Source organism: Camellia sinensis, chromosome 5, assembly GCF_055761805.1.
Source record: "Camellia sinensis isolate YWXY chromosome 5, ASM5576180v1, whole genome shotgun sequence".
Classification (NCBI taxonomy): domain Eukaryota; kingdom Viridiplantae; phylum Streptophyta; class Magnoliopsida; order Ericales; family Theaceae; genus Camellia; species Camellia sinensis.
The window spans coordinates 187,762,513-187,786,955 of NC_138965.1; the positions used below are offsets into that span (position 1 = coordinate 187,762,513).

Genomic DNA, 24,443 nt, shown 5'->3' on the forward strand with positions numbered 1-24,443 from the left:
TGTGGGGGGGTGATTTCCGCACTATGAAGAAGGGTTGAACTTCGTGGATGAACATCAGGCTTTAGGAATTGAAGATCTGCACAGAGTAACAAACGGTGAGGCTGCCCGACCGGGGTTTGGTCGGAAACCCCTCCGATGGTAAAGTCAGGGACTCAGGGAGAGGAAGAAGAAAGAAGAGAGAATACAAAGAGTGTATATGTGTTAAGTGTGTGGATTTCGGATCCCTTGAGGGTGAATAGTGTTCACCTTTTATAGGAGAAGGTTGTTTGTCGTTCAAGTCCTTCTCTCTCCGCCATCTGTCCAATGTGTCTTATTCGTGGTCGTCTCCTATTGGAGGAGGACGACCACTCCGCCTGACACTCAGGTGCAGGTCTGTTTTGTTTGTCTCATTAGCGGACATCTCTCATTGGAGGAGGACGACCACTCCGCCTGTCATTCAGATGCAGGTCTGTCATATATGCACCTTGTCCCTCTGCGCCTCCATGTCTCCACGTTCTGTTCATACAGAGGGGGAGGAGCAGGGTTGTTTGTCTCTTGTGGGCCCAAGAAAGATCTTTAGTGAATTGGCATTCTCTAAGTTGGTCTGCTCTAGAACGGTTGTCCAACCAGGAGGTCCAGCATGTTGCTCAACCCACTTCGGAGTGGTTCTGTCCATCCAGAAGGTCCACCATGTTGCTCGCCCCACTTTGGAGTGACGCTCGTACATTGGGCCAAACTCCTATGATTGTCTTGCTTCGGAGCAAGTGTTGGCCATAGGGCTGAGGTCCGACCCAGCTCCACTTGGAGTGAGCATCGCAATGGACCTAGCACCAAGACTTGATTAATTTTTACCCACTTCAAGAGGGTACCATAATTTAAAGAGATACATAAAAGTGACTTGATAATATAGTGATAATGAGATAACAGTAGCGAGTGGTTCATTGCAAGAGATAGAGAGAGTGAAAGAGGAGTACAAATAAGAAACGAAAGAATTGTAGAAGATAATAATTTGTGGACAGAAATGTCTAAACGAATCATTTCCACGATAAAAAATATAAAGCGTCCGATCTCAAACATTAAAATTTGTGATAGAGGTGGTTAAACCTTGGCAGTGGAGTTGATGGTGGTGATATAGTGGTGGATTTGTCATTTAAGATGCAACCAATTGATAACTCAGTTGTAATTTAGATAAGTTGGATAATATTAGACAAGTTCATGTTTGGTTAAGTATGTTAGCTTCAATGTACAACTTAACTTGCATTCAGAAAAAACATGCGCAATTTAACTTCACAAGCCATTTTAATGTACTTTTTTAGTAATTTTTTTGACTCTTGACTTTTTTATATGGTAAAAAAATATATATATTAAAAATAAACTTTTTTTTATTGTATTGAAAGCAATTAATTCACAAGCCATCCTATTTAGATCAAGTTTGGCAACTTACAAAAAAATTTAAAAAGTAAAAAAATTACTCAAAAAGTTAAAAAGTTATCACTATTTACTAAAAGTCAAAAATTACGACTGCACAACTCCCAATTCTAATTTTTCCTTACACAATTTATATAATTTTTTAATACACATTTTTTTCATAAAAAGTCAAAAAATTAACCCAAACATCCATATTTTTTTCTTCAACCTTTTAGTCTAAAAAGACAAAAAATACACTTATTTAGAACACCCCAAATAATCCCTTAATATTTTTTTTGACTATGACTTTTTTGCAAGGTAAAAACAATAATATATTAAAAATATACTTTTTAAATTGTATTGAAAACAAATAAAATAAAAATGAATCACTGAGGTTTTTTTTAAAAATTTTTTTTATAGTAATTTATTGAATTTTTTAGCCAAAAAATCAAGTTGCTAACCGAGGCCTCATCATAGAATGGTAATGCCCCCACAAATATCCATACAAGTAATATTCCATCTACAGCAGGAAAGTAACAAATAAGGATGGTATAACACATAACACACAGAATTTTCAAGCAATTCACAGATTTCACCAGTGAAATGAACTCGAGGACTATTTTCCAAAAAATGAAAATAGAATCAAACCTGACCAACCCAAAAGGTTGCTCAATAACACAAACTTAACAATGGTGGTGTTCAATAAACATAAACTCTTAACAATTGTAAAAGTATATCTTTGCTTTCTCTAACCCACCTCCTCCAGGGTTGCAATTGGAAATGAGCTTTTATCACAAGTCATTATTCAAAACAAGTAGACAACAAATGAGCAAAAATAAGCTTATCTAGCAAGCCTCCTCAGCACTCATAGCTAACAAAGAAAAAGGCAAAAGCAAGCAAAATAGAGAGTACAAGTCTAGTAGAGACCGAGAAACAACTGAACTCTGGCTTAGTAGGTGTAGCCCTTGGAGAACATTCCTTTCTTAGCATCCTCGTTCTCGCCCTCAACAGTATACTTTCCAAGCTGAGCTAGAGAGTTAGCTTTTGCACGTGCTAAAAGAGCCTTCTGTGCGGCTTCAACATTCTTGGGATGTCCCTGCCATGTCTTGAGAACAGAGTTCTGCAATGCACGTGCATAAGAGAAAGAAACATGCCATGGGTTGGGACTTTGATTCATTGCATTTAGGTTCAATGTTGCCTCCATTTCAGATTGTCCTCCCGACAAGAACTACAAAAATAAACAAGGACATTGTCTTTAGAAATCAACAACAAACCCACAAATAGAAATCAACTAGCATAAAAGTGGAAAACAATACAGCATCTAGATACTGATAGAATACATGTGATTTTGATCTCAGGATGAACACAAAAAGGTATCATCTGTTGCCCAACTAGAAGACCCAAGGGGACCAATTGACCATTTTTGCTCTGAATCAAACCACAGAGAAATCAATTTAAATTACCATCATAAAACTCAATGTTAACACTAGGGGCTGTTTGATGCAGCTTATAGTTAAAAATAAAAAATAAAAAATTTCGGAGCTTGTGCCAAATTGTTTGGTACAGCTTTTGCTTATAGCTTATTAGATAGAAATAACTTGCATAACATGAAAAAACTGATTATATGGAAGCTGCAGGAGAGGTACCTTTGGCTTCTGCTTTTTGATTATCAGTTTTCAGCTTACAAAAAATTGCACCAAACAGGCCCACATGTTAGCCACATTTTTTTACCAAAATCATTTAAAGTCGAACATTTTTTTGTTTATGAACTCAGACTAGAAGCATGGTCTTTGTGTGAAAAATTGGAACGCTAATTCTCTGTTCAATAAATATTGAGAATAAGAGCTCAAAGAGTTTGAACAAAATTGTAACAAAAACAGAGAGAAAAGTAATGAAGCATGCAAATTTATCAGAAATGGTTCAGACAATTTTACCATGATTCCTGGAACTGATGGAGGCACTCTCCTCTTAAGCATAGTGAGTGTATGTTTGGCAATGGTCTCTGGAGAAGCTTTCTCCTTATGCTCAGCTCCTGGGGTTACCATGCTGGGCTTAAGCAAGATACCTTCAAACATCACACTGTTCTCAGCTAGGTAGTAGAAGACTTCTGCCCAAACACGCTCCGCAACCTCTAGTGTCCTCTCAATAGGGTGCTCCCCATCAAGAAGAATCTCAGGTTCCACAATAGGCACGAGACCATTATCCTACACAAGAAACCAAAATGATTAAAAATTTGATCCTGAAAAATTAGTGTACCATCGGAAAAGAAAATATATTGAATGATTAAGAGTGATAAAAAAACTGTATTGACCAAAAATTTCCCTATGCTTTACCAACTTCACTTCTAATCTGTTTATTATACTAAATCGCAGAATGACAAGACAATATTCTTGCAGAAAACTTCTATGAATTTATCAAAGCGGAAATATTGAAAACTAGAGTAACTCAGAATTCTACCACACACAATCAAGCAGAAAATGGCAAATTTGTGATGAGAACTTAAAAGAACATATGTGAGAAACAGTCAACAAACTTAGACTTCGCAAAATTCTCTAACTGTTTTATCAACTCCAATACAAATCATAACTTATGGATAAGGAGGTTCTGATGTGAATGCTCAATGAGGATAGAATGTGGAGTTGACATGAATGTTTATGCTTGCTTTAGATGAATAATTTCTGTCATCATCTTGAATCCATTGCCGAGCAGGTACTTGTCAAATATATTACAAGACAAATTTTACTTAGCCCATTTGCATTCTATAGTTACCAATAATTAAAAAATGAAGTTATCATTTAATAACTTCCCTTTAAGCATAATGCACCTGTGCAGCAAAGCTATATCAACAATTTCCTTCCTCTGTTCAATTTAGACTAAATATCCTCTATTTCTTACTCTGAGAGAGAGAGAGAGAGAGAGAGAGGGTGTCATACCTGAGAAATGCCAGCATAACGAGCAAGTCCCCATGCTGCTTCTTTCACAGCCAAAGCAGAAGGACCACAAGGAATGCTGACAACTGTGCGCCTATAAATTTCATACAGAAATGTAAATAAAGTATTAAACCATGACATTTACTCTTCCATGTCAATAGAAACTAGTACTACTATTCTTTTGGAGCCTTACCACTTTGCGAAGCGAGCACCTTGCTTATAGTATTCAGCAGATCTAGAAGCCAATCCATCTAATCCCTGGCACCAAGATTCATTGTTGGATCCTGGTAGGGGAACTAAACCCTGAATACATGTGTAAAAAGTGGGAGAGTTAATTTAACAAGACAAAGATATAAAGAAAGGTTTAGTCATAAGATGGAACAATTTGCCAAATAATTAACATGAACGAGAAAGCATACCTTATCGACTTTGATTCCAGGTACAATATTCTGCTCACATAAGCAATCCACAAACTTCTTCCCATCTGTTGTCAACTGGTAAAGTGTCTCCTCAAAAAGAATCGCACCAGAAATATACTCACCCAGGCCAGGAGTAGTCAGCAAAAGCTGTCTATAAGCCTGCCTGTTCACTTCAGTGTTGTCCAGGCCAATAGATGATAATCTCTTCCCACAAGTGGCGTTTGATTCATCAATGGCAAGGATGCCACGACCAGGAGATGCAATAGATTTCTACACCATCAATGAAGAAACCCATAGCAAATAAGCACCGTGTTGCACATTCATACTCTCCAATATATAGAAAGTGTGATAAATTGATGGTACTAAGCATCAAGAGAAAGTGGAAACGCCATAATTTTTCATGTAGCACTGAAGTATGATTAGTCACAAATCAAAAGAATTCTTATGAACTCGGGATATCTTGCATAAAATAAATGTTCAAAATTTGATGACACAAATGGGAATATTCTCAACAATATATCGAACGTTAGAAAATATTTTATTTGTCCCGAAATTGTACAAAAGAGGATGAAACATATTTCACCTTAATTGCAGTTTAAAAATAAAAAATAAAAACAAAACAACATAAGGGGAAAATCGTTGTGTAGAAAATGAAGAAACTAACTGCAAATCAATGAAATGCAAAGGAGAACTGTGGCACTCCAATGATTTGCAATTAGTTTTCTCAATTTTCATTTATATGAGATTTTTCCAACAACAAATAAACCCCCCCAAAAGGGTAAATTACACATTTAACCCTTGAAATTTGAATCCCAAATTTCACTTTAGTTTTTATTAATTCGGTTTTAACAATTTTAGCATAGTCCATTTTTGGATGGAAGGACCTAAGGTTAACATTGTTCAAATTAAACCATAGGGAGAGAAAATTTTAGATAAAACTACAAACCAAAAAAAAAAAAAAAAAACAAAAAAACTAGACATGGTAAACTTTTGAACAGAGCAATACAAACTAACAAAGCTTACAAATTTTTATCATATTGCAAAAATGGGTACTGTTTTAGTTTCCAAAGTTTCTTTCTTTATTGCATGACATTAGATAGTATAAAATAATTTGTAAGATTTACAGTATTTCTCTTAAAACTTATATATTTTAAGTCAAAAAGGGGTAGCCCTCAAAAAATAAAAAGCAAGTTGACCCACCTACCCACCCCACCCCACCCCACCTCCACAACAAACCATCAACTATAACGTGACTGAAATATTTTATTTAATCAACCATAATTAAAAATAAGATTCCATCTTCAAATCTTGATTTCATACCAATCAACAAAAGTTCGCCTTCTAAACTAATCACAACCAAACTACCCCAGAAAAATTAGCATAGAAACAATGAAATTCAAGTAGAAATATCATCAATCAATTTGACTTTCACAACTTTCAATAATTAAACCCAAAAAACAAAAAATAAATAAATAAAAACGAACTCCGCTCAGTGATGCATATTATGAACTCACGGCTGTTTTGACGAGTTCGTCGGAGTAAGATCCGGCACGGACGACGGAGACACGAGGAGAAGCGAATCGGCAGGAAGATCCAGGCCGTTGATTGAAGGATTGCTGACCGATCCACTGAGAAGACGATGCGTTTAACTTCACCAAGCTCGAACACGCCATGGCTAATTCAGAAACTACGGATCGACCTCTCTCTCTCTCTCTCTCTCTCTCTCTCTAAAAGTAAAGGAATTTGGACAGAGACTTTTTTGTTTTTTTTCAAGTTTTTGCTCTGCGATGGTGTTGTGACGATCTTATAGTAATGAGCGTGACGATTTGGCGAAACTAATCGGGTTTTCTCTGTTTCTCGTAGACTCCGCACTCCCGTAATGAAAACTGAAAAAACATAGAAGGCCAGAATAAGACATCGAATTTGCGGAACTACCAAACAGTCCTTATTGGATTTTTTGTGTTTCCCAAAATGCCCACCTTAATCACCAAATCCTTCCTTCCCTCCGCCCCTGCTTGTGACGATGAGTTATAATAAAAAAAATTAGTTTAATATCTTTGATATTATAACTTTATAAGATTAAAGGTATGTGATATTTTTATAGTAATTGGGATCTCTTAATATTTTTATATAAAAATTTTAATTAAATTTCTATGTGTAGAGTTAAAATTTTTCTAATAATATTACTAAGAAACCTTAATTAATAAAAAAAATATATTAAGTTTCTTTTATTACCCCAAATTAGAGATGAATGTTACGCTCATTTTTATTATAGTTATGATTATTTTTTTTTTATAAATAATGCCTCATTAATATCTAAAAGTTATCACCTCGTTTGAGAAGAAGTTGTTTCAACTAAAAAATTTAAAAGTTACAAAGAAAAAGTTTAGAATTATTCATTTAAAAAATTGACTTCTACAATGTAAAAGGACCAACGTATCACAGTTATTTTTTTTTAATTTATACAGAACTAAAACAATAGTAAAATGAAAAATTTGGGGGGGGGGGGGGGGGAGGGGAGAGCAAAAAATCACATCAAATCTTCACATTGTTCTATGTATTCACTTTATAAACTCTTTCCAAACAACACATATATAATATGACTTTTAATATATAAGGTAAATTATATTAATAGTCTTTATAATTTAAGATTTATATTATTTTATTTTTAATTTTTTAATTATAATATATTTAATTTTGAATTTTGAATTTCGTTTTAAATAAGGATAATTAAGGATATTATTACTCTATTTTAAAAGTAAAGTCATCAACTTAATAAAATATAAATTAACTTGATAAAAATAAATGTCAAAAAATTATTTTTAAATTTTTAAAAATTATTTATACTCACCAAAGATAAAATTATATAAAAATGATTAATATTTTACATGTTTATTTTTTTATCAAATTATTTTTTAATATGTGTTTGGATGATAATAATATAATAGGTGGTTTCTGTTAATATTTTTTTTATGGTTATCATATAGTAGATGGTTATATTTGTTGTTAACATATATTTTTAGATGGTTATCATGTAATGAATGATCATTAGGTTTTTAATGTATAATCGATATATTTAATATATGAAATATTTTTTATTTTAGATTTTTTTATTTAATGAATTGGTTTAATAATAATATCAAATCTGTCACTATGTTTGACTTAAAATAATAATAATAATAATAATAATAGTAATTTAATATGTTTGTAATTTTTTTCATCAAATTAATTTTTAATTTCTTAGAAAAAAATTCTGAAAACAAAATAAAAAAACTTTATAACAAAAAAAGTTTCAACATTATTCATTAAAAAAAAAGTTATTATATTTCAAACAACATATAAATTAACCAATACAAAAGTTATAGGATGACTTTACCCTTCAGATGGAGCAACAATGTGTTCAATTGTCATTATTTGAAACGAGATTCAAAATTCAAAGTCAAATATATTACAATTGAAAAGTCAAGGATCAAAATGACATAAGGTCCAAATCCTAAAAACTATTAGTGTAATTCGTCCTAATATATATTTAAAAAATGTATTTATAAACAAATGAAGTGGAAATTACATCTCCCTACAAATAAATTCCGAAGGTTCGATTAAATTATAAAGAAATAAAATTTTAAAAAATCCTATAATTTAAAATTTGAAAACCAAAACCAATGAGGGCACGTTCGTCCGTGTACAATACCATTGATGGTACCCTGTGTAGTGTTGATTTTTAGAGTTTGGAGGGGAGTAGGTCAGGATCCCCCTCTCTCACCTAACAATTGACAACATCCCTTTGTGATTCACTCCCTTTGGACTCTCTTCCATTTGATAATTTTATTTGGACTTTATATAACTAATATGCAACAACACAATATCCGGTGGGTCCCACCAATTTCTCATCAATAAATAATAATTCAGTATATATTTTTAAAAATTAATTACAAATAAGTGATAAATTTTATTTTATAAATATTAATAATTTTAATTTTAATATTTTTAAAATAATTTTACAACATTGTGGTAATGTTTTTTAATCTCATCTATCTAGCTATCTATCTATTTTATATCTATACCTATCTAAAAAGAATAAAAAAATAAGTTGATTATCACTTATTTAATTCGAAAGTCTGTCTCAAATTATTTGGTATAGTTTTTGTTTATAATTTATCATAGACCATAATAGCTTTACTAAGTTTTTAAAAAATTATTATTTAAAAGATGGGGAATGTCTATTAAAAAATGATGTAATGAGGTAAAATTGTGGTGCAAAAAAAATTACACTTGATTTTTAAAATTTTTTTAAAAAATCACAAAAGAATCTCAATGTTTGAATCTTGTAACAAAATAAATTATGAATTACTTATTTTTGTCAACTGAAACTCTAATATTTTGATTTTTTTTCAATTTAAAATTTTCACCTATTTCCATTAAGTAACACGATCAAAAGCGTATATTTTTGTTATTAAACTTAATAAAAACGGATATTTTAGAAATTTTTCATACACAGTTTAATGACTAAAATATAAATTTTTTCGTCAATTTTACTTAATAGAAATTGGCGGATGTTTAAATTGAAAACAAATAAAAAAAATTGAGTTTAAATTGATACAATAAATTTATTTTGTTATAAAAATCAAATTATGATTTTTTAAAAAATAAATTTTCCTTAAGTTTTTTAGTAAAAATTATTATTTTTAACTAGTTGACAAACGACCTCTCAATTTCATCATTCGATAGCAAAGGTAAACTTAAATAATTCACATTTCTCCAAAATGTGAGATTAGATTATCAAATTATGATTTTTCTAAAAATAATTTTCCCTTAAGTTTTTAGTAAAAATTATTATTTTTAGGACACTCGGTCCATAAGTCCAATCTTAATTTTATTTGGCTAAAGATCCAGACGTTTAAATCATTTATCTAAAAGAACAAAGTTGTCATGACCCAACACCCGTCCCACGAGATTAAGGACGTAACTGGCCAATAATCCAAGATTACCAAAGACCTGCTAAACAGTAAACAGTAAACGGGACTGACGGAAGCCAGTAATATCACAATACATCGTCCAATGAGCTATGAACCAAAATGAATAAACAACCCTATATATGCATCGTTGCACATTATCCAATACCATAACATATTTCAGTACCAAAAGTATATGCAATACCTACGGACTTAATCCCTTAACTTAACATTTATAGAACCAAAAGATCTTTATTATCTCTTGACCACTTAAAAAAAGGGTGAAGTCATAACCACTTAAAAGCTTTGGAGTTAGACCCAAAAGAAATCTCGAAGAGAGGCACAACGGTTGGCTTGACATCTAGAAGGTAGGTTGAAGTTCTTAAGTTCTTTCTTGAGCTTGATCACCCACATGACAAATATAAACTGAGAGCCAAAGCCTAGTGAACAACATTGTATAAAGAGGTTAGGAATAATGTTCGTTTAAACATGAAAGTCAAGTCACACAGCAGTAGCAATCATAAGGATCTACGTGCGTATATGTCAGTCTCTCAAATCATAATCATATAACTCAATGCCTCATACACAGTTGGCCATGGTACTATTACCCCCAGGCGAAGGCCACGTGAATATGGGCCACGGTATTGTTACCCCTGGATGAGGGCCACGTGAGTATAGACCACAGTATTATTACCCCCGGGTAAGGGCCATGTGAGCATAAACCACGGTATTATTACCCTTGGGTAAGGGCCATATGAATAGAAACACGATATTGTTAACCCCCGGGTATGGGCCATGTGAACATATGACATGAGGTAGAATACTCATTCATTCAAGAGTCCTTAACAATAACAATAATAGTTTAGAAAGAAATAGAACTCAAACATATCTTTACACAATTGTTACTCATAGTTAGTTTCGTGTGGTATGTAGCTAGGATGCGATGTCTAACCTACATAGACACATGAAAGCACAATGGTTCATTATACAGTCATTCCGTTCAATTAGTCATTACTTATTCGTTACTTATCCATTATTGATTATTTAACCCGATCCCATTCATTCTTTCATTCCCTCTTATGTTCATCCCATGCACATACACATGAAAGCAGTTGAAAACCATGTAATTGGAGGCCTGGAAGTTAGAGAAAACAAGAGGAAAATCAAGCTGGGTTGGCCTTGTTGGCTGTACGTGTGGTGGCCTTGGCCGCACAAACGGGCGAACTTCAGAATGTAACTTTGGCCAAAACAGGGTTGGTCGCTCGTGTAGTGGACCAGGCTGCACTAGCGGTCTAGGTTGAAGCTCAAGGCGAAAATCTGCTCTAAGTTTGAAGTTCCATTTTTGCAAATTTTATTTCAAATTCATGCAAATCAAAACCCAAAACTCACAAAAACAAATTGAATAACCAAGTTCTAACTTTAACCTCAACCATGATTTCAAAACAAAGCTCATTTGCTATACAACAAGATCAAACTCTAGCCTTTAGGGTCAAAAATCACCAACAACGCAAATATTCACTTTCCAACTCAAAATCCATGGAGTTTCATCCTCCATCTTCAAGGATCATGCAAGAAACAAGGGGGTAATCATGGGAGATGACATGTATGAGAAGATTTTGAGTTATTCCTACAAGTTCTCTCTTTAGAGTTTATCACAGTAACTTACACCCATTTCTTCACACTTTCACGATGAGAACAACTTTAATTCATGAGGTTTAGGGGAAAATTTCTTACCTTAAGTTGATGATTTGATGAAGATTGTTCAATTCCCCTTTCTTCTCCTTGAACCCTAGAGTTTTCTTCATTTCTTTTCCTATTTCTCTAGAACTCTCCCAAGTCTCTCTACAACATACCCTCTCTCTCTCTCTCTCTCTCTCTCTCTCTCTCTCTCTCACTCTCTCCCTATACTTCTCTTTTGTTGACTTGAGTTAATAAGCTGATGAGCTAGCCCCAATTTTCTTTAATCAAAATTTAAGCTTAAACTAAATTCAATCCAATTCACTTAATCAAATCAATCCTCATTATAGTCTAATTAACCTAACCCAAACTTACTCTTGCTAAGGTGAATTAGGCTTTACACATTTACTTTTTAACCTTCTTATTTAACGAATCAGATAGGTCTTTCCACACACCATCATATCTGTTACTCAATACATATATCAAACAAGTCATGGCACATAATTTTCTATACATTAGCATATAAATCACATAAAGGCACAAAATTAAAGTAACTTTCAATTTAACTGGTAATCAAGGAGGCGGGTGTTACATTCTTCTCCTCTTAAGATGTTTGGTCCCCCAAACTTAAATACCTTCTTCTGTGAAGAATGTAGGGTCTAATAGAAAGAGATCCAGGTATCCTTGCTTCATATCATCTTCTCTTTCCCAAGTTGCATACATGCCACCGTGATTTTGCCAATCCACTTTCACTAACGGTATTTCCTTGTTCTTCAATTTCTTAGTTAACAATTTGAATGGGCCGTTATTCATAGGTATAATCATCAGTCAAAAGGATGTCAGTCGGCTCAATCACATGAAAATGATCTTGAAGATAATCTCATAACATGGACACGTGAAACACGTTATGCATGCGCTCCATACTTGGGGGAAGTGCCACTTGATACGCTATCGAGTTAATTTTCTCAATGATTTCATAAGGCCCAATATACCGGGGTGCTAACTTGCCCTTAGCTCCAAAATGAGTTTACCCTTTTATCGGTGTCACTTTTATGAAAACATGATCGCCCACTTCATATTCTCTATCCCGCCTACTCACATCTACGTAGTTTTTCTGTCGGCTTTGTGCTGTCTTTAACCGTTGATGAATCAACTTCACTTTTTTTGTTGTTTCTTGCACAATTTTGGGCCCTAACAAAGGTCTATCTCCAACCTCAGCCTAGCAAATCGGTGACTGACATTTTCTGTCATATAAAGCCTCATAAGGCGCCATGCCAATGCTTAAGTGAGAACTGTTGTTATAAGCAAATTCTGCTAGGGTCAAATGAGTCTCCTAATTTCCTTGGAAGTTTAGCACACACATACGTAACATATCCTCCAACGTTTGTATTGTCCTCTTCGATTGCCCATCGGTCTATAGATGATATGCACTACTCAGTTGCAATTCAGTTCCTAATGCCTTTTGCAAGCTTTGCCAAAATCTTAAAGTAAATTTCTGATCCTTATCAGAAACAATAGACACAAGAACTCCGTGCAATCTCACATTTCCATTAATATAGATTGTAGCTAATTTATCCGCATTATAAAATGTCTTCACAGGTAAGAAATGAGCAGATTTTGTTAAACGGTCAACAATAACTCGAATTGAGTCCATACCTCTAGTAGAACGAGGAAGTCCAACCTTAAAGTCTATAGTGATGTTCTCCCATTTTCACTCCGGTATTGGAAGTGGCTGGAGCAGTCTCGCGGGTTGTTGATGCTCGGCTTTGACTTGTTGGCATTGTAAACACCTTGACACAAATTTAGCAATGTCTTTCTTCATTCTCAGCCACCAAAAATTGAACTTCAAGTCTTGATACATTTTTGTATTCCCCAGATGAACGAAAATTTTTGAACTGTGGACTTCTTGCATAATTCATCTCTTCAAGTCAACATTATTGGATACAGACAACCTCCTTTGAAATTTTAATACCTGTAGACGTCCCCGAACGTCCCGGGAATGAATCTCATTTTGTTCATTCGAGGCTCACTACAGTTCGGACTCAATGTCATGGTCCTGTATCTAATCTCGCAGAGTGCAATACAAGATCGATGAATCATCAAAGAGTCCAAATCCGGCAAATCGTTTTGAAAAACAGATTTTTAGAAAGAAGTGCCAAACATGGACTGCTTTGCCAGATACAGAGTCGCCATCTAAATATTTTATTTCAGGGGAATTTAGGAAACCCTGACTCGTGCCTAAGGCCACGTGTCCGTCATCACCAAAGTTGCCTCGGCTCGGGAACTTGGGTACGATTGGAGAAGGTCACTTTGTGAGCACCCCCGCTTGCCCGATCAAAGATCGGCCTCTACTAACCATGATATCAAGTTTTGAAACATTATGCATTTTTATTCCGGTTATTAGCCTATATTTACTACGTGATGCGCACAGCATACAAGTATAGATTGGATCACCTGAATTGGAACAAAACACCTCATGTTTGCTTTTGAAACGGGTTGCTACTCGCAAGTAGGCTAAAATGCGAATTTGCCACCCTCAGGTGGGCTTAGAAAACAAGATGATTTGCCACTCTTAAGTGGGCTTAAAACTCACAGTCAATGCATTATTCCAATTCAGATAATCCAACCTTCACCCACAGGCATTCAGGCAGGTATATCACATAAGCACATAGCCTCATGGTAAGCATGTTATCATGACAGTCACTCACACACATGCAAGGATGCTAAAGCATAAACACTTACCAAGTACTCCAAGCCAAAACAGAAGCTATGTTAGAAATCCATGCATGATCCTAACTATGCTGAAATGCCTAATGCAATACATGCAGGAATGCAACTACAATAGGCTCGGCTATTTTAAAGATGGCATGTGAAATGCTATAACTAACAACTATTCAACTCGGAATTGAAATACAATACAGTTAGTATGATGCGCCGAGCTCGGTGCATGCAAGACAGATGAATGAATGCAAACATGCGAGCATAAGTATGCTAATTGAAACATGCCCTAATCTAACCATCATAAGCTGATAAATAAAAGGGAGAAAGACGTGGGGTTGGAAGACATACATCACACACACGCACACTTATTACAACATTGCCCCCCCTCGAGGGGTCCGAATAAATAATACAGTCCGAATAAATAACAGCTACAGCTAATTATTACACAACATTGACTAATTAACAAACTAGCTAAGTAAGCATGTAAACTACATGAATGTAACTGCTTCGGCTCTGTTTTGGGTAACGATGGATGCATGCATGCTCGAGTCGCCTCGTTGGGAAATTCCATCGCGATGCCTCGTCTCGCCTTTGTTTGCGACTGATTTTAGAAATTTGCACAAGGCTCCAAGAGGCTGAAACTCCACCCTGGGAAGGCTGTCGACTAGATATTAGCTTGGGAGACACCTGCCGACCACCCTTTGTGGTGAGAACTAAAAAAGGTGGTCGGCTTGCCAGAAAACCTGGTCGGCCGACCACTTTCTGCCCCTGGATTCTGGTTTTTCTGCAACAAAGGCAAGAGAGAGAGAAGGCAATGTATTTTCAACAAATGTGTGCACGACCACTCTCCCCGTCATTACATGAGCTCTAAGGAGTGTAGTCCTCGATCCTCGGGCCACCAATCACGCATCCCGATGCATGATGGCCGAGAAGTCGAATTGCACTACTTAGTATGGAATAAATGCACATATAAGCAAGTAAAGCCAACAACTCTATCATGGACAGTCAAGAGTGTCGGCGACCGAGAATCGAGGCATGTTTCGTCACTTGGAGTAAGAAACGTCCCTCGTTTCCCGTGTTTGGACTAAACCCTACTCCAAACACAATATAACAAATAAGGATGTCATGACATGCACAAATGCAACTAGCATGCAATCCTAATGCAATGCGACCTAATCATGCAAACATACAAGGATGAGATGCAAACATGCTACTAGCATACACAATGCTATGAACCATATGGCATACACAATGCGACTAACAACCTAGCATACGCAATGCAAGGAAATGAGATGGCATACACAATGCCTAAAACAACATAACATGCACAACACATTGTAACATGGCATACACAATGCACGATGGACTTATACCAAAATAGAAAAGCCCCAGCCGTGCCCAAATCAGTGGCCATGGGATGAAAATGAGACAACCGAAATACATGCAAGCATGCACGAATGCAATGGACCGATCCTAAGGCACAACATGTGACTCTAACTAAGCATGACAAAGGGTGAAATATGGCATACAAGCACACATGACACAGCTCTGAAATGGCATAAAAGATGATTCCGAAACATGCGAATATGTCACACAATGCATGCTAGATGGCCCGGGTGCCGAAACTAGTGAAGCAGGTTACACTAGAGGTACACAAAGCAATGCACCAATGACAAAACCAACCCCAAACAGACCCTAGGCAGGTCTGAAATAGTAGGGAAATGGCCTAAAATGATGGCTCGGAATGCAAAGAAATGGAGCTCATTCAATGGTCCGAAAACAAGGCATTCATGCCCAACTCTCAAGCACACTTAAAGAGGAGAAAACATGAGGATATGACATTCACATAGGCTCTGAAATATGATGCAAAATGACCCCGAAGCATGAAAACACCTCAGTATATGCATGCAATAGACCTCAAATCTCAAAGCTAGGCATGGACATTGAACTACAAGTATGCAAAACAAGCATCATTCGACCATGAGACCCAAAAACAGAGCTAGGGCAGTCCAAAATATGCACAATATCAATTTAAGGCATGGCCAAAAAGTGCTAAAAACAAGGGTCAACATGGCACGCAAAGTAAGCTAGTGAACCATGATTTGCACTACAACTATATGAAGCACATGAGAGGTCACCAAACCAGCAAAAAATAGAAGTATGTCATGCCAAAATATGCCCAAAAACCCACTGAAATACAGTCCATGCATGCAAGAATGATGTGTCCCTTTAGAAGGCCATGAAAAGAGTTGTTCTACACATACATGATGGACACACAAAATGAAAAAACCACCTCTGGACAGAGGTTATGAGGGTCCTAAAACCCACCAAAAAGGGCCTAGAATGAGGCTAGGAAGCATACAAGTGAAGGGCCCTTTGAAAGGCCTTGAAGAGGATTACTCTACACATGCATAATAGACACTTTATATGGCAAAATGAGATCTGGACAGAGCCTATGCAGACCTTAAAACTCACCAAATAGGGCCTGAAATATGGCTTTGAAACATGCAAATAGGGGCCCCTTTGGAAGGCCAACAAAGCTAGTAAACAAATCAAGGGGTGAGAGGGTCACCCCTCTTTGATTTTGAGGCTCAAAGACACATGTTAGCCACTGAAAATCTGATGGATTTCAGTGGCTAAAAGGCTAAACCAAGGCCAACTCAAATGCTCTAATGCATAGCTCAAAACATGAGGAAGTGAAGCATGCAAGGGGGTAGATGACCCCTAACAGAAAAATGACCTTAAACAAACATGATTATAAGCTCAAAAAAAAACTTTTTTCAGTTTATGACGAAACCCAAAGATGCTTGCAAATAGAGCTAAGATATGAAGCAAAAAGAGTGTTTGAAAGGGAAGAAATGTGTTACCCTTGTAGCACAGCAACTCCAGCAGCTCTGGACCAACAATATGACTCCTTAGCCTCTGAAAACAAGCTCCAAGATGTTTAGATGGATGATGGGGAGGTGTGGTTGTGAGGTGGTAGGCAAAAGGGTCAAGAACTATGGAGTTTGAGGCTTGGAATAGAGGGATATGGAGAAGAGTGTATGTATGACTTAGCCAAAGTGTTCAACCTTTGCAAATGGAGAGGAGAGCCTCTCTTATAGAAGAAGAGGTCCAAGGCTTCTTGGAGAGGCCTCAAGCAAAGGGACCAAGCTTCCTTAAGAAGACAAACAATAGGGTTAAATCTCGGAGGATGGGGCAAATGCCTTCCAGCTGGCACAACTGTATTGCACTCAAAAGGACAAAAAAGGAGAAGGCCGGTCGACCAGGGGTCAAAAGGTTCAAGAAGAAAAGGTGGTTGGCCTACCCATATTAGCGGTCTCCCAGGTGAATGCAACACAGTGGTGGTATGGGAGACCAGAAAATGTGGCTCAAAAGTGAGAGAGACCAAGGGGTCAAAAGGGTCAAGCACCAAAGGTGGTCGGTCATACCAAATAGGTGGCCTCCCAGATGAATGCAACACAATGGTGGTATGGGAGACCAGAAATTATGGCCCAAAAGTGAGGGAGACCAGTTTCCCGATAAGAAAACTAGCTAGAGGAGAGAGAAAAGTGGTCTCTAAGGAGAAAACTGGTTTTCAAGGGGAAAAGGTGGTCTCCTACCCTTGTACCACCTTCCTAACAATGAAAATAGGGTCCATGCCAAAAATAAACCCACACCGATACAAAACGAGGGTTCAAGGGTCAAAACGCGCAGCCGGGTACCCCGAAAACTGACTATCAAGTACCGGAAGTGGCGTGCGACCACGAAGGTGGTCTCCCAGGACACAGTGTCCCTTTAGGGAGAGGAAACAAGGTGTGTGCCAAAAACAAGAGCAAACGGAGGTAGTTAAGCGGTCCCGAACCGAGGTGCGTGGCCGACGGCTCCGAAAACTAGAAACTGGTCTCCAAACGGGAAAAATGGCCTACGACCACGAAACGTAGCCTACGGCCACTGAGAGATAGTCTACGAGACCTCTCCCTCCCTTCGGGAAGAGAAAACAGAACCTGGTTCACAAACCGAGGCAAAGCACAAAAGAGCCCCGAAGTCCGGAGGCAAGGCTCTCAGCCAAGACTCCGAAACCTCAAAACGAGCATAATATGCATCATCACTGAGCACTCAATCAGTGACGTCTAAGTTTTAAGGTCGGTCAAAAATGGGGTGTCTACAATACCCCACTCTCAAAAATGAAACCCGGTCTCGGTTTAGATTCTCTTTCATCAAGCGTTTTCTTTAGGAACTCATCTTGTTGCTGTCTCTCCTTAATTTCCTCAATGAGTACCTGTTGTGCAGTTAAAGCAGCCAAAGTCCCACCTTGTTCTTGCAAAACAATTTCAATTTCAAGTCTTTCTAACTCTTGAAACAATTCTCTTTGTCCGGTGAGTAAACAAGCTAAGTTCCCAATTGCTTTCCGACTGAGGGCATCAGCAATAGTGTTCGCCTTCCCCAGATGATACAAGATTTGTAAATTATAATCTTTGATTAATTCCAACCATCGTCGTTGTCTCGTATTCAACTCCTTTTGGGTTAAAAAGTACTTGAGACTCTTGTGATCCGTATAAACTTCACATGTCACCCCATACAAGTAATGGTGCCAAATCTTCAATGTAAGAACTACTGCGGCAAGCTCCAAATCATGAGTCAGGTAGTTTTTTTCATGTGGCCTCAGTTGGCTGGAGCCATATGCAATTACCTTTCCATTCTGCATCAACACACATCCCAACCCTTTATAAGACGCATTACTAAAAATAGTAAAACCATCCGTACCTAAGGGTAAGGTGAAAATTGGGGCAGTCACAAGCCGAGTCTTTAATTCTTGAAAAACTGATTCCCTTATATCAGTCCAATCAAATGGTACCCCTTTCTGTGTCAGCTAAGTAAGCGGTAAGGCAATTTTGGAGAAATCTTTTATAAATCTGCAATAATATCCGATCAAACCCAAGAACTCCAAACTTCGGTAACATTGGTCTGTCTAGGTCGATTGACAACTGCCTCTATCTTTTGCAGATCAACTAAAATGCCCTCTTTAGTGATTACATGCCCCAAAAATGTCACACTATCGAGCTAGAATTCACACTTAGACAATTTGGCGTACAATTTCTTCTCCCTTAAAGTTTGCAAAACAAGTTGCAAGTGACGTTCATGTTCCTCTTGACTTTTGGAATAAACCAAAATGTCATCTATAAAAACAATAACAAACTCATCTAAGAACGGCTTAAAGACTCTATTCATTAGATCTATAAACGCAACAGGCGCATTAGTTAATTCGAAGGGCATAACAAGAAATTCATAGTGGCCGTACCTTATCCGGAAAGCAGTCTTTTTTACATCTTCTGCTTTGACTTTCAATTGGTGATATCTGGATCTAAGATCGATTTTGGAGAAAACTTGCGTCCTTTGCAATTGGTCAAATAGGTCATCAATACGGGGTAATGGATATTTGTTTTTCACGGTCACCTTGTTTAATTCACGGTAATTAATGCAAAGTCTCAATGAGCCATCCTTCTTTTTTACAAATAAGACCGGAGCACTCCATGGTGAGGTACTAAGCTTGATAAATTTCTTATCTAGCAACTCTTGCAATTGTATTTTTAACTCTTTCAATTTAGTGGTCGACATTCAGTATGGAGTCTTGGAAACCGATTGTGTACCCGGTATTGTCTCAATAGTGAACTCTACTTCCCTATCAATTAAATCCCTTGGCAAATCATCGGGAAATGCATTTGGGAAATCTTGGACTATAAGAATACTGTCTACCTTTTATTTCTCAATAATAGGCGTATGCAATACACAACACAAATATCCTCTGCAGTCTTTTCTTATTAGTTTGCACGCCTTCATAGATAAAATCAAATATGGGGGAGGCACAACACCAACATCGTTAAAAGTAAATTCAAGCAAATCAGGTGGGCGAAAAATAACTTGCTTAGTTACACAGTCAATCGTCGCATGATATTTCGATAACCAATCCATCCCCAAAATTACATCGAAATGATCAATATTCAAGGGCAACAAATTAACATATAAATGCATATCCCCAACAACAATGTCACATGCAGGATATTTATAGGCACACATCATAGACCCTCTAGTTGGAGATGATACAACTAACAAAGAATTCATCGGTTCCAAGGGTCTAGTTAATTTGAGAGAAAAAGCAGATGAAACAAACGAATGCGTAGACCCTGAGTCAATCAAAACATAAGCATTCTGGGCACAGATAGGGAGTATACCTGACATTACTGTCTCTGTGTTCTGGACGTCTCCTGGCACAAGAGCAAAAACCCGGCCTTGCCTTAATGTTTCTTTTCCTGTCATAGCTTTAGAATTTGATCTCGGTACAGAAACGGATGTTGTCGAGCTTGCTAGTGGTCTGTTTGTGCCTTGGGATAAGAGAGGACAGTCCTTAACCATGTGGCATATTTTGCCACACTGGAAACAAGCCCCAGAAAGTTTATAGCACACCCTTTTATGCCTTTTTCCACATTCAGAGCATGGCGGTATAGAATTACTTCTTTGATTGGAACTCGTTGACCTTGTATTCTGCTTCTTATTCTGGAAATTAGTTCGGCCTTTTTTAAAAATTGAACCCTTGTCTTTTTCCCTTCCACTCAATCACTTGTGCCTTAGCTTGCTTAAGTGCCGCAATATTGGCCTCGACCATGAGAGCGCGATTAAGAATATCTATATACTTTGTTAGGTGAAGAACATTCACCCTGCCCAACACTTCCACATCAAGTCCACCTTCAAACTTGTGAGCCTTCTTATAATCCGTGTCTACCATATGTGGTGCATATCGAGCAAGCTCTGTGAATTTAGCCTCATACTCAGCCACGCATATGGTACCCTGCTTCAACTACTCAGACTCTGATACTTTACGGTCACAAACACATTGGGGAAAATATTTTTCATAAAACACCTGCTTAAATTAAACCCATATCATAGAATTGTTGCCCTCTTGGACTAGCATCCACCGCCATCTTGCTTCCTCTTGAAGAGTAAAAGTAGCTAACAAAACTTTTTGTACCTCTGAACATGGGAAAACCTCAAACAACTTTTCTATTTCCAAGATCCAAGCCTCGGCTTTCAACGGATCAAGACCTCATTGGAAGGTTGGCGGCTTCAATTTATTAAACTTCTGTGTTAAGGCTATGATGTCATCATTGTTGATCGGTTCTTGTTGCACCGGAAATGGAGGAGGAGGTGGGACTTGCTCTCTTTGCCTCAAAGATTTAGTCAACATTTCTACTATCCTTTCCAGTCTGTCTATTCTAGCACCCGACGACTCTGAATCATCTACATTTCTTGCATCCATTTGGCTATATAAAAACAGGAAATAATAAACATAAGCAAGGCAGTTCTCATAGTCATATCATTTATGCCAATATCAAATCCACACACACTCACACATGCAATATAATGGCCTAATTCCTTTTCTAGGACATCGTATAGCTCATTTGGACGCGTATGTGCGGTAGAACTCGTGCTCTGATACCACTCTATCATGATCCAACCCCCGCTCCATAGGAATAAGGACGTAACCGGCCAGTAATCCAAAACTACCAAAGGCCTACTTAACAATAAACAGTAAACGGGGTTGGCGGAAGCCAGTAATATCACAATACATCGTCTAATGAGTTGTGAACCAAAATGAATAAACAACCTTGTATATGCATCATTGCACATTATCCAATACCATAACATATATCAGTACCAAAAGTATATACAATACCTGGGGACTTAATCCCTTCATTTAACATTTATAGAACCAAAAGATCTTTACTACCTCTTGACTACTTAACAAAAGGGTGAAGTCATAACCACCCAAAAGCTTTGGAGTTAGACCCAAAAGAAACCTCAAAGGGAGGCACAACAGTTGGCTTGACAGCTAGAAGGTAGGTTGACGTCCTTAAGTCCTTTCTTGAGCTTGATCACCTACATGAAAGATATAAACTGTGAGCCTAGTGAACAACCATATATAAAGAGGTTAGGAATAATGTTCGTTTAAACATGAAAGTCAAGTCACACAGCATTAGCAATCATAAGGATCTACGTGCGTATATGTCAGTCTCTCAAATCATAATCATATAACTCAATGCCTCATACACAGTTGGCCATGGTACTATTAACCCCAGGTGAGGGCCACGTGAATATAGGCCACGGTATTGTTACCCTCGGGCGAGGGCCACGTGAGCATAGACCACGATATTATTACTCCCGGGTAAGGGCCACATGAATAGAAATACGGTATTGTTACCCCCGGATATGGGCCACGTGAACATAAGACATGAGGTGGAATACTAATTCATTCAACAGTCCTTAACAATAACAATAACAGTTTAGAAAGAAATAAAACTCAAACATATTTTTACACAGTTGTTATTTGCAGTTAGTTCCGTGTGGTATGTAACTAGGATGCGACGTCTGACCTACATAGACACATGAAAGCACAATGGTTCATTATACAATCATTCCATTCAATTAGTCATTACTTATCTGTTACTTATCCATTACTGATTATTTAACCCGATCCCATTCATTCTTTCATTCCCTCTTGTGTTCATCCCATGCACATACCATGCAATTGGAGGCCCGAAAGTCAGAGAAAACAGGATAAAAGTCAAACTGGGTTGGCCTTGTTAGCCATACGTGCGGTGGCCCTAGCCGCACGTGCGGTGGTCTGGCCACTGGTGCAGTGGCCTGGGACGCACGAGTGGGCGAACTTTAGAATGCAACTTTGGCCAAAACAGGGTTAATCGCTCGTGCGGTGGACCAGGCCACACGAGCGGTCTAGGTTGAAGCTCAGGCCAAAAATCTACTCTAAGTTTGAAGTTCCATTTTTGCAAATTTCAAATTCATGCAAATCAAAACCCAAAACTCACAAAAACAAGTTGAATAACCAAGTTCAACCATGATTTCAAAATAAAGCTCATTTGCTATACAACAAGATCAAACTCTAGCCTTTAGAGCCAAAAATCACCAACTATGCAAATATTCACTTCCTAACTCAAAATCCATGGAGTTTCATCCTCCATCTTCAAGAATCATGCAAGAAACAAGGGAGTAATCATGGAAGATGACAAGTATGAGAAGACTTTGAGTTATTCTTACAAGTTCTCCCTTTAGAGTTTATCATAATAACTTACACATATTTCTTCACACTTTTATGATGAGAACAACTTTAATTCATGAGGTTTAGGGGAAAATTTCTTATCTTAAGTTAATGATTTGATAAAGATTGTTCAATTCCCTTTTCTTCTCCTTGAACCCTAGAGTTCTCTTCATTTCTCTAGAACTCTCCCAAGTCTCTCTACAACATACCCTATCTCTCTCTCTCTTCCCCTATACTCCTCTTTTGTTGACTTGAGCTAGCCCTAATTTTCTTTAGTCAAATTTTAAGCTTAAACTAAATTCAATCCAATTTACTTAATCAAATCAATCCTCATTATAGTCTAATTAACCTAACCCAAACTTACTCTTGCTAAGGTGAATTAGGCTTTGCCCATTTACTTTTTAACCTTCTAATTTAATGGATCAAATAGGTCTTTCCATACACCATCATATTTGTTACTCAAAACATACATCAAACAAGTCATGACACATAATTTTCCATACATTAGCAAATAAATCACATAAAGGCACAAAATTAGAGTAACTTTCAATTTAACTGATAATCAAGGAAGTTGGTGGTAAAAAGTCTTATAAGATGACCAAACTACCCACTTATATATATATATATATATAGGAAAATGTTTGAGGGCCCTAATTTCTGTGGCTCAAATGGCTCAAATTTGCCAAAACGACGTCGTTTTGGCAATTTTGATATTGTTTTGTACTCAAAACGACGTCGTTTTGGCAAATTCGAGCCATTTGAGCCACAAAAATTAGGGCCCTCTATCATTGTTGATATATATATATATATATATGTCATATACTCTCAGTCTCAAACAACAATCAGTGTGTTTGGTTTAAGTTTTTTGGACTAAATTTTTTAAAAATTGAATTTTTGGTTTTCGTATTTTTTTATTTTTAGTGAATATTTTTAAAATTTTAAACATTTTTTTTTACTTTTTTAGATGCACCCTACTTAGATGTATCTAAAAAGTAAAAATTTGTGAAAAATATTTTAAAAAATTAATAAATACATAAAAATACAAAAAATGTACTGAATTCTTATATTTTTTTTATATTTTTGGTATTTAGTGAATTTTTAAAATATTTTTTTTACAATTTTTTTATTTTTTAAGTGTATTTATGTTAAGTGTGTCTAAAAAGTAAAAAAATTACTAAAAATATTAAAAAAATTCAATAAAAATAAAAAAATAAAATTTTTTAAAATATATTTTTTAAAAAATAAAAACAAGCAAGGTGAATAGCTT

The 24,443-nt window shown here is 36.6% G+C and overlaps 1 protein-coding gene across 1 annotated transcript; it reads right to left on the reverse strand.

The window, feature by feature from the left end:
* Window positions 1-1,957: 1,957 nt before the first annotated feature.
* On the reverse strand, window positions 1,958-6,808 carry PDE345 (Aldolase superfamily protein). Its single transcript, XM_082870843.1, has 6 exons — window positions 6,250-6,808; window positions 4,736-5,005; window positions 4,510-4,619; window positions 4,320-4,410; window positions 3,321-3,590; window positions 1,958-2,614 (listed from the first exon to the last, which is right to left on the reverse strand). Exons 1-6 carry the CDS (start codon window positions 6,406-6,408, stop codon window positions 2,336-2,338), a joined length of 1,179 nt encoding a protein of 392 aa, XP_082726969.1. The 5' UTR covers window positions 6,409-6,808; the 3' UTR covers window positions 1,958-2,335.
* Window positions 6,809-24,443: the final 17,635 nt, after the last annotated feature.